The 13,164-nt window shown below is 46.6% G+C and overlaps 1 protein-coding gene across 1 annotated transcript in view; it reads left to right on the plus strand.

Annotated features, from left to right (window-relative positions):
* The first annotated feature begins 989 nt into the window (after positions 1-989).
* Positions 990-13,164, plus strand: part of Ctnnbl1 (catenin beta like 1) — a 157,366-nt gene continuing 145,191 nt past the window's right edge. Inside the window, exon 1 of the mRNA XM_032904637.1 lies at positions 990-1,065. Coding sequence (XP_032760528.1) covers positions 1,036-1,065 — 30 coding nt within the window. The 5' untranslated portion in view covers positions 990-1,035. The remainder of the gene's footprint in view (positions 1,066-13,164) is intronic.

A 13,164-nucleotide genomic window follows, 5' to 3' on the forward strand; every position in this document is an offset into this window, starting at 1 on the left:
GACTCCCAGACCTTTTTAATACTGTTTGGGTAGATGTGAAGAGTATCCAACTGCTACTGGGTCTTGTGCCAATGACAGAAACTCAGAAAAAACAAACAAACAAACAACAAATATGATATCAACGTTTTCTCAGCCACCAGTAATCTATGGCCAGGTGCCAATTTGTAAGCCAGCACTGTCCAGGGGAAGCATAATAGGAACCCCAAAATGAAATCCATGTAAGCAATTTCAGTATATCTATTAAGTGCACTTAACAAATAAGAAACTCAAATTCATTTCAGATCTCCCTTTACCCATAAGTTAAAAAAAAAGACACCAGTTCAAATATGAAAAATCCAGTGTACATTTGATTCACACTTAACTTCTCAATTAGGACTAGCCACACTTCAAGTGCTCAGTAGTCACATGTGATAGGACTAGCCACATGCGACTATCATATGGGACGCAGGATTTTAAACCTTGGCTCCTCTCTCCCTCCCTCTCTCCTCCTCTCTCTCTAACCCACGCGAGACAGGGTTTCTCTGTGTAGCCCTGGCTGTCCTGGAACTCGTTTCTGTAGACCAGGTTGGCCTCGAATTCAAGAGATCTGCTTGCCTCTGCTTCCCCAGTGCTGGGATCAAAGGCTTACGACACCACCAACCAGTCAACTCAATTTCTTTATCTGTGCAATGAGGGTGAAATAAGAACAAAAGTGGCAGTCTCTGGAAGACGTGGAAGGTTACCCACGAAACATCAGGCATTCTGCTCTACACTTGGATGACTGCCTAGTTTTTAGGTTTGTTCCCTTAGCATCCTCCCACTTTCCTGCCCCTTCAGGATCCAGGCGGAAGCAGAATAGTCAAACTGCGGCGCGCTTTACGGCAGCGCTTTCTTTTACGGCAGTGTGGCGAGAGCGCCGGCCACGCGCTCTTTTACTCTATTGGTTCTGAGGCCTGGCGCTTTACGGCAGTGTGGCAGGAAAAGCCTCTGAGCGGCCCGTGGTTCGGGAGTAAGTGGAGGCAACCAGGGTACACTGTGCTGATTGGGTCCGGAACCATGGACGTGGGCGAACTTTTAAGCTACCAGGTAGGTGCAGTTGGCAGGGCCGGAGAGCTCCTCATCCTCGCTGGCGTCGCAACGAAGAGCCCGGTCGTCTTGCCTCCTCTCGGTCCCTGGCCCTCACTTCTCATGTCACCCGGGCTTGCATCCTGTCATTGCACTTCACTCCCCCAAGCCCTCGTGGACCCTTTTGACCCCTTCCTTCTCCAGGCCTGAACCATTTGATCTCTGTTCCCCACCCGGCAGCCCGATTCCCTTCAGCTCCTCTTCGGCCTCATTTCTTCCAATTCATAGAGCTTAAGACAGTTGTGGAGAACACTGCTTTTTATTTCGGTGTTGAGCCTCAGTTTCTTTACCAAGAGTCGGTGTAGCTTTGGATAAGTGTTCATCCCGTCACTGAGTCTCATTTTTTTCTTTTAAAATCTATAAAATGGATATATGTGAAAGGTCATTTGAAAGTGCAGAAACCTGTGGCCATGTTCCCCGCAATTGTTAATATATTTGGAAAATGGATCATGGAATGGGTTCCTCAGAGACCTCTCGACCTCCTTGCTCAGGGTACTTGTGGGGAACGGGTGACCTAAAGAGAAGAAAGGACTTGCCCGAGGTCACTCAACAGCTACAGACTAGATAAAGCTCAAGTGTCCAGGCTCCCGGCCCAAAGTTTTTGCCCTCTTTTGACTGCCTAACTGCCTAACGAGGTTCCATGAGTCCAGCCTTGTTTTCACTAGCTGCAATAGCTTCGGAGCCCATACACGGTAATTAGTCTGAATTAGGAAGTACTGTAGTTGTAAATCACACCTCATTCTAAAGACATAGTATTCTAAAGGTAGTATTTTTATGTTGATTACAGAGCCTTGATCATGTTGGTTGAATGAGTATATACGAGGCCATCATATGATGGAGCATACTTTGGGTAAGGGAAATAAAATACAATTTTAGCCAACCTTGTCCACTTGTGTAGTGTTCAAACTGTGACTGTTTTAAAAGTCCAGAGTAGGCAGTGAGATGCAGTGAGCCTGAACTGCTGGCCATGGATGCCTTAATCTCAGTGCCTGAAAGTTGGGAGGCAGAGGCCGCAGGTCACTAAATTCCAGGCCAGCCAGAGATACCTAGTGAAACAACCCCCTGATCCCCCAAAAGCCTGGATTTGGAGCCCCAGGTTGCCTTCAATCTCTTCTTTTTCTTACTGACTGGTTGTAACCGTGAACAGAATACCTCATGCTACCTACCTTATGTTTGTTGTGAAGACATTTTTTCTTCTGTTAAGAAATTTACAGTGGGCCAGGTGGTTGTGGCACATACCTTTCATCCCAGCACTCAGAGGCAGAGGCCAGAGCCAGAGGCAGATGGATCTCTCTGAGTCCAAATCCAGCCTGGTCTACAGAGTGAGTTCTAAGACAGCCAGGGCTACCCAGAGAAACTCTGTCCTAAAAACAAAACAAAACAAAACAAAATGAAAGAACAACAACAAAAAACTAGCTATGCATAGCAGTTGGTGGCTCACACCTTTAGTCCCAGGATTTGGGAGGAGGCAGAGGCAGGCAGATCTCTTTCAAGGCCAGCCTGGTCTACAGAGTGAGTTTCAGGACAGCCAGGGTCTCACAGAGAAATCCTGTCCAGAAAACCAAAACCAAAAGAAAAAGAGAAAAAAAAGTGTTAGGCCAGTGTTTGTTGCAGAGTACAATAACAGTTCATAAATACTAATATTGGTAATTATTTCCTATAGCCAATATATAAACCCTGATCCCATAGATGGAGACTCCAAGCCTGATGAGAAAGAATACATAAGCGTCAGAGAACAGATGCGAGGCCACAATATTTTCCCCTTTAAGACAGTGTAATTGATGATGGAACAAGAAAGGTGGTGGGAAGGTCACTGAAGAGTACTCGTTTGGGAGTTCTGGGCTAAATCCATAGTCTAAATCTGTAGAGTCCAGTCCATTGATTCAGAGCTGGAACAGTGCGGCCAGGAGAGGCCCATTTGGCTACAGATACTTGTTGGACATCTACTGTGCACAAGCTATTTGGTCCTTTGAGCATATGATGTGGAAATAAACACGACAAGGCTCTTGGCTTTTGAAAAGGCAAATATGGTGGGGGAGTCGCCAGAGAATATTGAGTAAGCAAATAAGAAACTTAGATGGCCAGAAGTGTTGTGAGGGAGTGCGGCAGAATCCGCTGTGGAATGTGAGCATGTTTGGCGTCCGCTGTGCGCATGACTGTTGGACATCGAAAAAGTGACCCACCTGCATCAAGTGCTTATGTGTGAAGTGCACACTGCGTCTCACAGCTTTATTGGGGAATGATGAACTATCTTAATTTTTAAGGTAGATTACGTTTATACGTTGGATTAAGGATAATAGATTTTTAAGCTTAAATTTTGTGCCTACTTCTGAGTTTAAACTTCTATGTAAGGTTTGTGACTCTCATTGTATTTCTGTTGGCCAACGCCGCTGTGTATAACTCCTTTCAGGGCCTCTGTAGACTGAGTGGTCAGGGAAGGAGTCTGACGGGCCAGTGTTAGTGCCCTGAAGGTTGAGGAGCCAGCATATGACAGGGCAGAATGGTGAAGGCAGGGGCAGCGACTGTGAGCACAGGCTCCAGGACCATTAGACGAGCAGAGAGAAGAGCCATGTAACCCAGCCGTGAGTGAGCAGGACACCAGAAGGTGACATGGCATCTGGAAATATTGGCAGATTACAGTTGAGGTAGGACCTCCTTAAGGGCCAGAAGAAAGCCTTTGCATTTTGAGAGGTGATACAGATGTCTTCATTTAACCCACCTATTTGTAGCTTAAACAAGAACTCAGATCTGATAGACAGACCTAGCTAACGTTTCAAGCCGGGGCAGTTACTGACAGGCCAAGGCGGTGACTTGACGTGTCTCCAGAATCTTGGTCGTGTATTTGCAACTCTGTTCCTTTCAGCACGGTCTACCTCCATTCCTATCTGAAAAGGTCAGAGTCTAATCTAGAATCTGTAGTCTAAATCTATAGAGTCTAGTCTATAATCAGTCAGACATGGCCGTCCTGTGGGAAATCTTGAGGATGAGACGAGCCTATGGAAGTGGAAGTGCTTTGAAGACAGCGATACTCTTACACAAAGTAATTATTTAATTATTTACCTGCCTCTTCTCTAAATCCACATAACAGCTCTTTGAGGAACTAAATTTCTTTTCCCTTTCCTTTCCTTTCCTTTCCTTTCCTTTCCTTTCCTTTCCTTTCCTTTCCTTTCCTTTCCTTTCCTTTCCTCCTTTCCTCCTCCCTCCCTCCTCCCTCCCTCCCTCCCTCCCTCCTCCCCTTCTTTCTTTCTTTCTTTCTTTCTTTCCTTCCTTCCTTCCTTCCTTCCTTCCTTCCTTCCTTCCTTCCTTCCTTCCTTCCTTCTTTCTTTCTTTCTTTCTTTCTTTCTTTCTTTCTTTCTTTCTTTCTTTCTTTTGTCAGGGTCTTATGTAGAACAGGCTGTCCTCAAACTCACTTTGTAGCCAAGGATGACCCTGAATTTCTGACTCCTTTCCCACCTCTCAAATGCTGGGATTGCAGGTGTCTGTCACCCTACCTGGCTTTGGACAGAACCAGAGCTTAATGAATGCTAGGTGAGCACTCTACCACTGAGCAGGAGGAACCCTCTGAACCCCACAGAGTCTCACTGTGTCACCCTGGGCGGCCTGCAGACCAGGCTAGCCTCAGCCTCACAAAGATTTGCCTGCTTCTTGCCTTTGTCTTTTGGAGTGCTGTGATTACAGGCATGTCCAGTATGAGGAACTGTTTTAATCCCCATTTTACAACTGGAGAAACTGAGATCCTAGTCGGAGAGCACTCAGGCAGTCCTATTCTTAGGTGGAGCTCCTGACTGCTGTGTTGGTCTGTTTGATGTGTGCCAGGGGCAGAACTAATATGCCTGTAGATATGTTGTCAGGTATGGTGGTCCGCACATCCTCCAAAGGGAGATGGTGTGACTACTTCATGCAAAGAGAAACCGAAGCTAGGGAGGCAAGTTTCCTGTCTGTGAAGCTCAGGCAGCCAGGAAGCAGTAGAGCCAGCCCTGAACACCCAGGCATGTTTGCTGCTGTTAAAACAACCTCGAGCTGATGTGTAAAAGAAAGCGTAAATTGTAAGCCCTGCTGCGCAGTGTCAACATTGGCAAAACCGACTGTCATGAGCACTGATGCTCGCTCCCTGGGAACAGAAGGGAGCAAAGTTGTCTGGCTGGAGCATTCCCAGCTCAGAAGTTCGCCTCAGTGTTCTGAGAGTTGGAGTTTTGCATTTGGGGTGATTCTAAAGCTGGTGGTCAGGGACTGTACATGAAGGCACACTGGTCTAGAAGCATCTGCATTCCTTTTAAGCTTGTCCCAGTTGAGACAGCCCTGGCCTCTCCTGGGCACCGGTCTGCAGGTTTTTCAGCTTAAGCTGTACTTCTTCCCTGCCGCTCAAAACAGAGAGCAAATCACTTAATCTCTCTGGGCCTCAGTTTCCTCATATGCCTAATGAGGGGATTAGGTATGACTCTCTGAGGTCCCTAGTAGCTTTAAAATTTAAATACTAATTATTTAGGCCAAGGGCTCCAGAGAGTCCAGTACCTGAAAAAGCCTGATGTAGTAGAAGGGCTTGGGGCTGGAGACCTGGGAGATTTGGGTTCTAATCCAGCCGTTATCAGCACTTATCTGGGTGACTCAGGACAAGTCACTCTCCCTCCCTGCACATCCTTTCTCTTGTCAGTTGTAAAGCGAGGAGTTCAGGCAGTACAACTTGTGGTTCTTTCCATTCCAAAACTCAGGGTCTAAGGTGAGCAAGAAGAAGTCTCCTACAGCAATAGGAAGTGTTTATTAAAACTTTAACATTTTTTAGCATGCTTATTAAATTTCATTTTTGGGGCAAGTCAGTGGGAAGATTGCAATTTTCTGCTGAGATTGGTTCTTTCGGTAATAGGCAGGAGAGCACCTCAGTGTATGCCTTCTACCCTTGACAGATGTTAACAATTCATTTGAGAAGACAGGAGAATTACAATGTGGACAGGAGGTGGTGGGAAAAGTCTTAAAGAGGAAACCAGTTATGTTCCCAATATGGAAATGCACTTTTTTGATGCCTTCAGGCTTAGACATCTCATCAAGAAGTGTGCCCAGCAGTGGCTCGGCAGAGAAGTTTCTGCTGCCTAGGCGCAGATCTGAACTCCAGGGCACTCTCATTAATACTCATTCCACAGACGTCTGGGGAAAAGTTCTTACCTCTGAAGTTTTGCAATAAAGAATTCGCATTTAGTTCAGATTGGCTTGGTGGGAACGACTGGCTTTGCACCTCCAGAGGAATTCTCTTTGAGACAGATTGAGGTCAGGGACCCTTGGCTTAGATGATATTGCAGACACCCACTCCCCCTGTCAGATGTGGGTAATGCCAGCATTTTCCTGGATGGAGGGGCTTCTTCCAGTCTGTTTTGCTCCTCTCCCATTTCTTACTTTTGAAATAAAATTTAATGATAATAAACTGTCAAATAGTAAGGAAGAATTTGAGGCAAGGAAAAACCACTACTCCAATCCAATGAATATATTTTATATGCCTGTAAGTATTGCATATGGGCTGTTTTGTGTTGATTTCTTTAAGTAACATGTATTTTTTTCTACATAGCTTTCATGTTGCTCTCTAACGTATGCGAGCTTTCATTCGAGTCATAGATAATTTTCCCCTCAGTTATTACTCCACAGTTGATATTTAGGTCGTGTTCAGGTTTTTGATGGGGGTTATGTTGTTTGGAGCTTCTTTGCTCGTGTGGCATTTCCCCCTCCCCAGGTCACTCACAATTACTTTGTGCGGTTTCCTGAGGTAAGGTTGGCATGTGTTAAAATGATTGAGACCTGATTCCGGGCTTGAAGAATTCATGGTATGAGAAGTGACGTGGGCATTTAAACACCTCACTGTGTGTATGTAAGTGTCCCATGAGCACAGTGCAAGGAACGATCCGATAAGCTAAGGGAGGTGCTGGATCAGAGGACGTGGATTCAGTTGGTCATTGAGAAGAGAGAGATTAGAATCCCAGCTATGATGGAGGAGTTCTGTGGGCGGCAGAGGAAGCTGGGAAGAGTCAGTTGCTAACTGTTAGGAGCAAACTTGTGTGATGGGTGTTCAGGGAATTGGGGGAGTAGCCAGAGACAGTGGGGTCCCTTTAGCTGCAGAGACATGTGGGGCCACTCCCTCCTTCAGCACTGCACTCCAGTTTACTGCAGTCCCGACCGTACTACTTGTCGTGATTTACATCCCTGCCATTTATCTAGTAGGCACATAAAGTGCTACTTCAAAGTTATTTGAGCGAGGATATTACTCTTGTACATGTTTATCATTTGTACTTCTGCTCCCTGCTCCCCCCTTTTAAGACAGGAATTGGAGTTTGTAATTGAGCCTTTTCAGTTTCTGTTTTTGTTGTTCTTGGGCGTATAAGACACATTATTGAAAGCCTGAACTTTTGTGTTCAGAATGCATCCTTCATTTTTGTGGCAGCCTCAAGTTACGTTCTAACCCTGAGAATATTATTCTGATCATACTGAAAGAGGTTACTTTTTGCATGACAGCTTCATGCTTTCCCAGGTTAATTTTGTTAGCAAGCTGGCTATAAATAACAGGTAAAGAGCAAGTCCCACTGGTGTTCCCATTTATTTCCTCTCTCGATGTGTTTTCTCCCGTAAGTTCATTTCTTCCCACCATGGCTTCCTCATCTGTCTTTCCTCCAGCTCATTCTTCTCAGGAATATACAGTATGCTCCTGTGCCTGCTGTAAGTTCAGGGAGGAGCCAGCATCTAGCAGCATGTCTTACCTGTGCTCAGTGTCAAGCAATGGTTGCTTGGGAATGGCTTGTGGATTAGCTTTCTTATTGCTGAGATCAAATCCTCGATAAAAAGCAACTAAAGGGTGGAAAGGTTTGCTATAGTCACAGTGTTAGGGAATACAATTTATATCAGTTACTTTCCTGCTGCTGTGATTGAATCCTGACAAAAAGCAACTTAGGAAGTGTGAGGGTTTGTATATGCTCAGCCCAGGGAGTGGCACTATTAGACGGTATGTCCCTGTTGGAGTAGGTCTGTCACTGTGGTGTGGGCTTTAAGACCCTCACTGTAGCTGCCTGGAAGTCAGTGTTCTGCTAGCAGCCTTCAGATGAAGATAAGAACTCTCAGCTCCTCCTGCACCATGCCTGCCTGGATGCTGCCATGCTCCCACCTTGATACTGGACTGAACCTCTGAAGCTGTAAGCCAGCCCCAATGTCGTCCTTATAAGAGTTGCCTTGGTCACAGTCTCTGTTCACAGCAGTAAAACCCCAGCAAAGACAGGAAGAAAGGGTTTCCTCTGGCTCACAGTTCCAGAGGATAGAGTCCTCCATGGCGAGGAAGGGATGGCAGCCGGAGCATGAGGCTGCCCAGCAGTAGGGAGCAGCAAGGTCACTTTTCATGTGCACGTGGGCACACAGGAAGTGAAACCAAGCTATAAACCCTGGATACCTGCCCTCAGTGATGGGCTTCCTCCAGCAAGGAGGAAAGATTTCCTAACCTTCCCTAACAGCAGTACCAACTGGGGATCAAGTGTTTAGACACTCTAGCCTCTGGGAAGCATCCCTCATTCACGTCACTGCCATTGCACGGCAACGGGAATGTGAGGGACTGGTCACACTGCACCCACGTCCAGGAAGCAGAGAGACGAATGCTGGTGATTAGCTGGAATTTTCTTTTTCACTCATTCCTGGAGCTCATTCCATGGGCTAGTACTGCTCTGTTCAGGGTGGGTCTTCCTCCTGGGTCAGACTTTTGGGAAACTCCCTCATAGGCACATCCAAAGATGTGTTTTCATGCTGCTTCTAAAGATTTGTTTATTTGTGTATTATAAGTGCTTTGCTCTGTGTACCGTGTGCATGCTTTGTGGCCAAAGAGCAGAAGAGGGCATTAGACTGCTTGGAACCTGGAGTTAGAGATGGTTGTGAACTGCCAAGTGGGTGCTGGGAACTGAATCCAGGTCCTCTGCAAGAGCAGCCAGTGCTTTTAACTGCTGAGCCATGCCAGTAGCCTCTCTGTGTGGGCTAGTCAAGTGGTCAGTGCAGGTTGGGACTAGATGAGTGTGTCGTGGAGTTTCCTCCTTTAGGAAGCTCACATTCCACTGCCTCCCTTGCCAGCTGGCAGGGCATCCTTCTTTTCACCTCAGAGGATGCTTGTTACATCACCTTTGAAATGTTTTTCTTTGTGTTTCAAGACCGTGTTTTCTTTGTGGCCCTGGCTATACCGGAATAGCTTTGTAGGTTAGGCTGACCTGGAACTCAGAGATCCACCTGCCTCTGCCTCCTGAGTACTGAGATTAAAGGTGCGTGCCACCACTACCTGGCTCTTAATTTTTTTTTTTCTTTTCTTTTTTTCGGAGCTGGGGACCGAACCCAGGGCCTTGCGCTTGCTAGGCAAGCGCTCTACCACTGAGCTAAATCTCCAACCCCTTAATTTTTTTTTTAATTAGTTAATTTATTTTATTTATTTATGTGTGTGGCTGCTTTGCCTGCATGTATGTGAGCCTTCTGGGTGCAGTGCCCCTGGAGGCCAGAAGAAAGCATCAGATATACTGGGAGTAGAGTTACAGTTATGATCTTCTATATGGATGCTGGGAATTAGACTTAGATTTCTCTGGAAGAGCTGCAGTGTTCTTAAACAACAAACCACCTCTCCCACCCCTCTTTTCACTCTTTAAAAAGGTGTGTGTGTGTGTATGTGTGTGTGTGTGTGTGTGTGTGTGTGTGTGTGTGTGTGTGTATGTGTGTGCCCGTGCCCGTGCCCGTGCCCGTGCCCGTGCCCGTGCCTGTGCCTGTGCGTGCGCGCGCATGCTTGCTGCTGGCTCTCTCATTAATGATCCATTTTTTAGTTTAGTGTTGTGTGTAGGTTCCTGCATTTAATTGTCATAGTTCCTCAGTTTCTATGTCAGAGTTTGAGGAATACTGGTTTAAAAGCCCACGTTGTTGAAGAGTGCCTGTGTTCTTTTCTGCCAGCGATTTCTTGAGCCTCACTGTTCTTACCTTTTACTAGAGTGTGGCTGTAGCCCCAGTCTTATCCTTTCAGAGGAACTCTCCAGTCTCCCCTCAGCTCCTTCACATAGCTACCGGGAGCCCTGATTGACATTTCTTGTGTCGACTGAGCTTCTGGCCAGATGTTCGGCTATCACACAATTCTCTGCTTCCTCCTCTGCCCTCCCTCCTGTGCCCAACTTCGAATTTTAGTCAGGGCTGTCAGCTGCTCAGCTGACTTGAAAGAAGCCTTGGGGCTCTTTCTCAAAGATGAAAGAACTGGGAGATGAAAGATTCTTTCCCCCTAGACCATGCGAGCTTGTGAGCCAACTCCTTTCAGGAGCCGGGAAGGCATCTGCCTGTGTGAGTGTCTGACTCAGTCTGGGTAGGAAGAGGCCCAGTTCAAGCTTGAGAAGCTTGCATTTCCAGTGAGAGCTCCAAGGGTTTGAGATCCCAGTGCCCAGTGCCACACAGCGCTGTCACACAGGCATCAGCAAGGTGTGATGGGATCCTGAGCCAGACAGTTCCACAGAGGCTTCCCAGAGGAAGAAGACTGTCCTTAAGAGCCTTCTTTTTATCCTTGCTGTTTCGACCACCAGCTCCTGGCTGTAGCCCTGCAAGACTTTGCCACACAGGGTTGCTCTTGATCACATGGTGCTGTTGTCATGGTAGGTGAGGGTCCATTTCCTTTGTACACTGACAGACATTGCTCTTCTCTAGGCATAGAGGTAGACCCAGCAGTCACCCTCTTTCCCATTTCAGAAAGCCTGGTTGGGGTAGTTCAGATTAACCTCCTTACTTTGGGGGGTAAAATTGGGGAACAGTATCTTTCTGTGCCCTCAGTGGGTGTCACTGTTTTCAGTTGGAGGATTGAATGTATAAAGCTGAACACGATAGAGAAGTTTTTCTGTATAAAGATGACTGCATTAGAGAATGCAGAGGTTCAGAATAGCTTGTCACTGTGGGAGGAAAGAATTGGAAGCCTGTGAAGCATCTTTAATGTTTAGCGTGGCAGACGAATGCAGACTGTGGGTCAGATGGCCTGCGTTTGAACCCCAGTCCTGCTGAGAGCTAGCTGTGTGACCTTGGTCCAGTTAATTAACCTCTTTAAGCCTTGGCTTTTATCTTTCAAATGGAGATCATCTAACAGGGCTACCTTTAGCTCACCATCTCTAGAAATATTCTTGTTACCATTACCATCTTTTAGAAACAAACAAGCAACCCCAAGGTCTCACCATGCAGCCCTGACTGGCTTGGAAGTCTATGTAGACCAGGCTGGCCTGGAACTCACAGTTCCTCTGCTTCTGCTTTTTCAGTGCTGGGATTAAAGGCATATGTCTCCATGTCTGCATATCATCTATATTTAAAAAAAAAAAAATTACAGGACTAAATGAGGCAGTGTGGCTGGTCTAGTTCCCAGTAAATGGTAGCTGTTTATTATTGATATGCCAAACAAACATGTTACCGGGAAGCAAGTCTGTCTTAAATTCTGCAAAGCTGCCTCAGTGCTACCAAGATCTTTGGCTCCTTGGAGATTTAGGCTTAGAATTCAATAAGGTAAAATGAGAACAGTTTGTCACCCACACTTGCACAGTGTAGCGTATTCTCAGTAGGCCAGAGTACAGCCCTACCCCACCACAGTGAGCCGTCACCGATAGCAAAAATTATGCCTCCAAGGCTGCTATTTGTTCCCCGGGTCTCCTCCACGGCGCTGGGAAACCACAGTTTCTGCCTAGCAGGTACCAGAGATCTCATTTACAAATCACCCCTTCCTTTATCTTTCCCTAGCCATCCTGAGGGAAGTGGGTGGTTTTGATCTGAGTCGTGTGTAGCTGGAGAGAAACTGGAATTCGGAGACGGAGCCTGAGTTCTGAGCCGCCTTTCACCTTCTCCTGAATCAGCCATTGGCCATTGAATTGTTCAGAGCCAGTTTCTCTTCCATAGAGTTCCAGAGTGACCTTAGGGTCCCAGCTCCATTACAGGCTGGCAGGTGGGCACACAGTGGGTTGTCCTTGTCCTGGGGGTTAGCAAATGGTGTGTGTATGGCAGGGGCAAGTGTGTGTGTGTGTGTGTGTGTGTGTGTGTGTGTGTGTGTGTGTGTGTGTGTGTGTGAGAGAGAGAGAGAGAGAGAGAGAGAGAGAGAGAGAGAGAGAGTGTTAACGTGAGGTGTGTGTGAGCATGAATGTGAGTGTGTGAGTGTGTGTAAGCATGTGGGTGTGAATGTGTGTGAGTGAGCAAATGAATGATCGCGTACACACACACTATAGGAGAAAATGTTGGTATCTTCTTCATTCACTCTCCACCACCTTTTTTGAGGCAAGATCTCAGCCTGAAGCTTGCCAATTTGGCCAGGTAGACTGGCCAGTGAGCTCCAGGGATCTGCCTGTGTCCACCTCCCAGCGTTGTGATTATAGGCAGAGGCTGCTGTGTGGGGAACTGGGGTCATTATGTTTTTGTGACAAGTAATTTACTGACTAATCCAGTCACCCGAACCCCTTGGTTTTGGTTTTGGTTTTTTAAGCAGAGTCTAGCTATGTAGCTCAAGTTGTCTAGGAATTCATAATCCTCCTGCTTCAGCCTCCCATGTCCTAGAATTACAGGTGTTACTACCATGCCCAGCAAAATGTTATTAACCTTGTGTAAAGACATCATCCACCACAGTCCTTGTATTAACTGACCCAAGAAGGAGCTGAAACTGAGCAAAATACCTGCGTTCCAAAAGCTGGTATGATTGATTATGGAAGCAGTTGCTTGCTGTCATTCACATGCTTATTGTGTTAATGCCCAGAATCGAGAGGTGCTCAGAGGTCTTCCCAGCTGGGATTCCGCTGGACTTTAACTCATGGTCCCTCCGCTTCAGCGCTCCACTATGGATTGTTGGAAGGCTGTTTTCTTTGCAGCTCTGGGTTTACTGGGCCGACTTTCACTGGTTTCTCCGCCCACGGTGCTTCAGTGGAATCTCAGATTAATGATTAATGATGAGAGAAACTATTGGGCATTTTGATGTCACATAATAGCTTAGTTAGCTGAAACGGGGGTGCAGCCGTTGGTCAGGGGGAAGACAGACCTACCAAAGATCCAGCAGAACATTGAAGCTCAGCGATAAAAGAG

Source organism: Rattus rattus, chromosome 5, assembly GCF_011064425.1.
Source record: "Rattus rattus isolate New Zealand chromosome 5, Rrattus_CSIRO_v1, whole genome shotgun sequence".
NCBI classification, from domain to species: domain Eukaryota; kingdom Metazoa; phylum Chordata; class Mammalia; order Rodentia; family Muridae; genus Rattus; species Rattus rattus.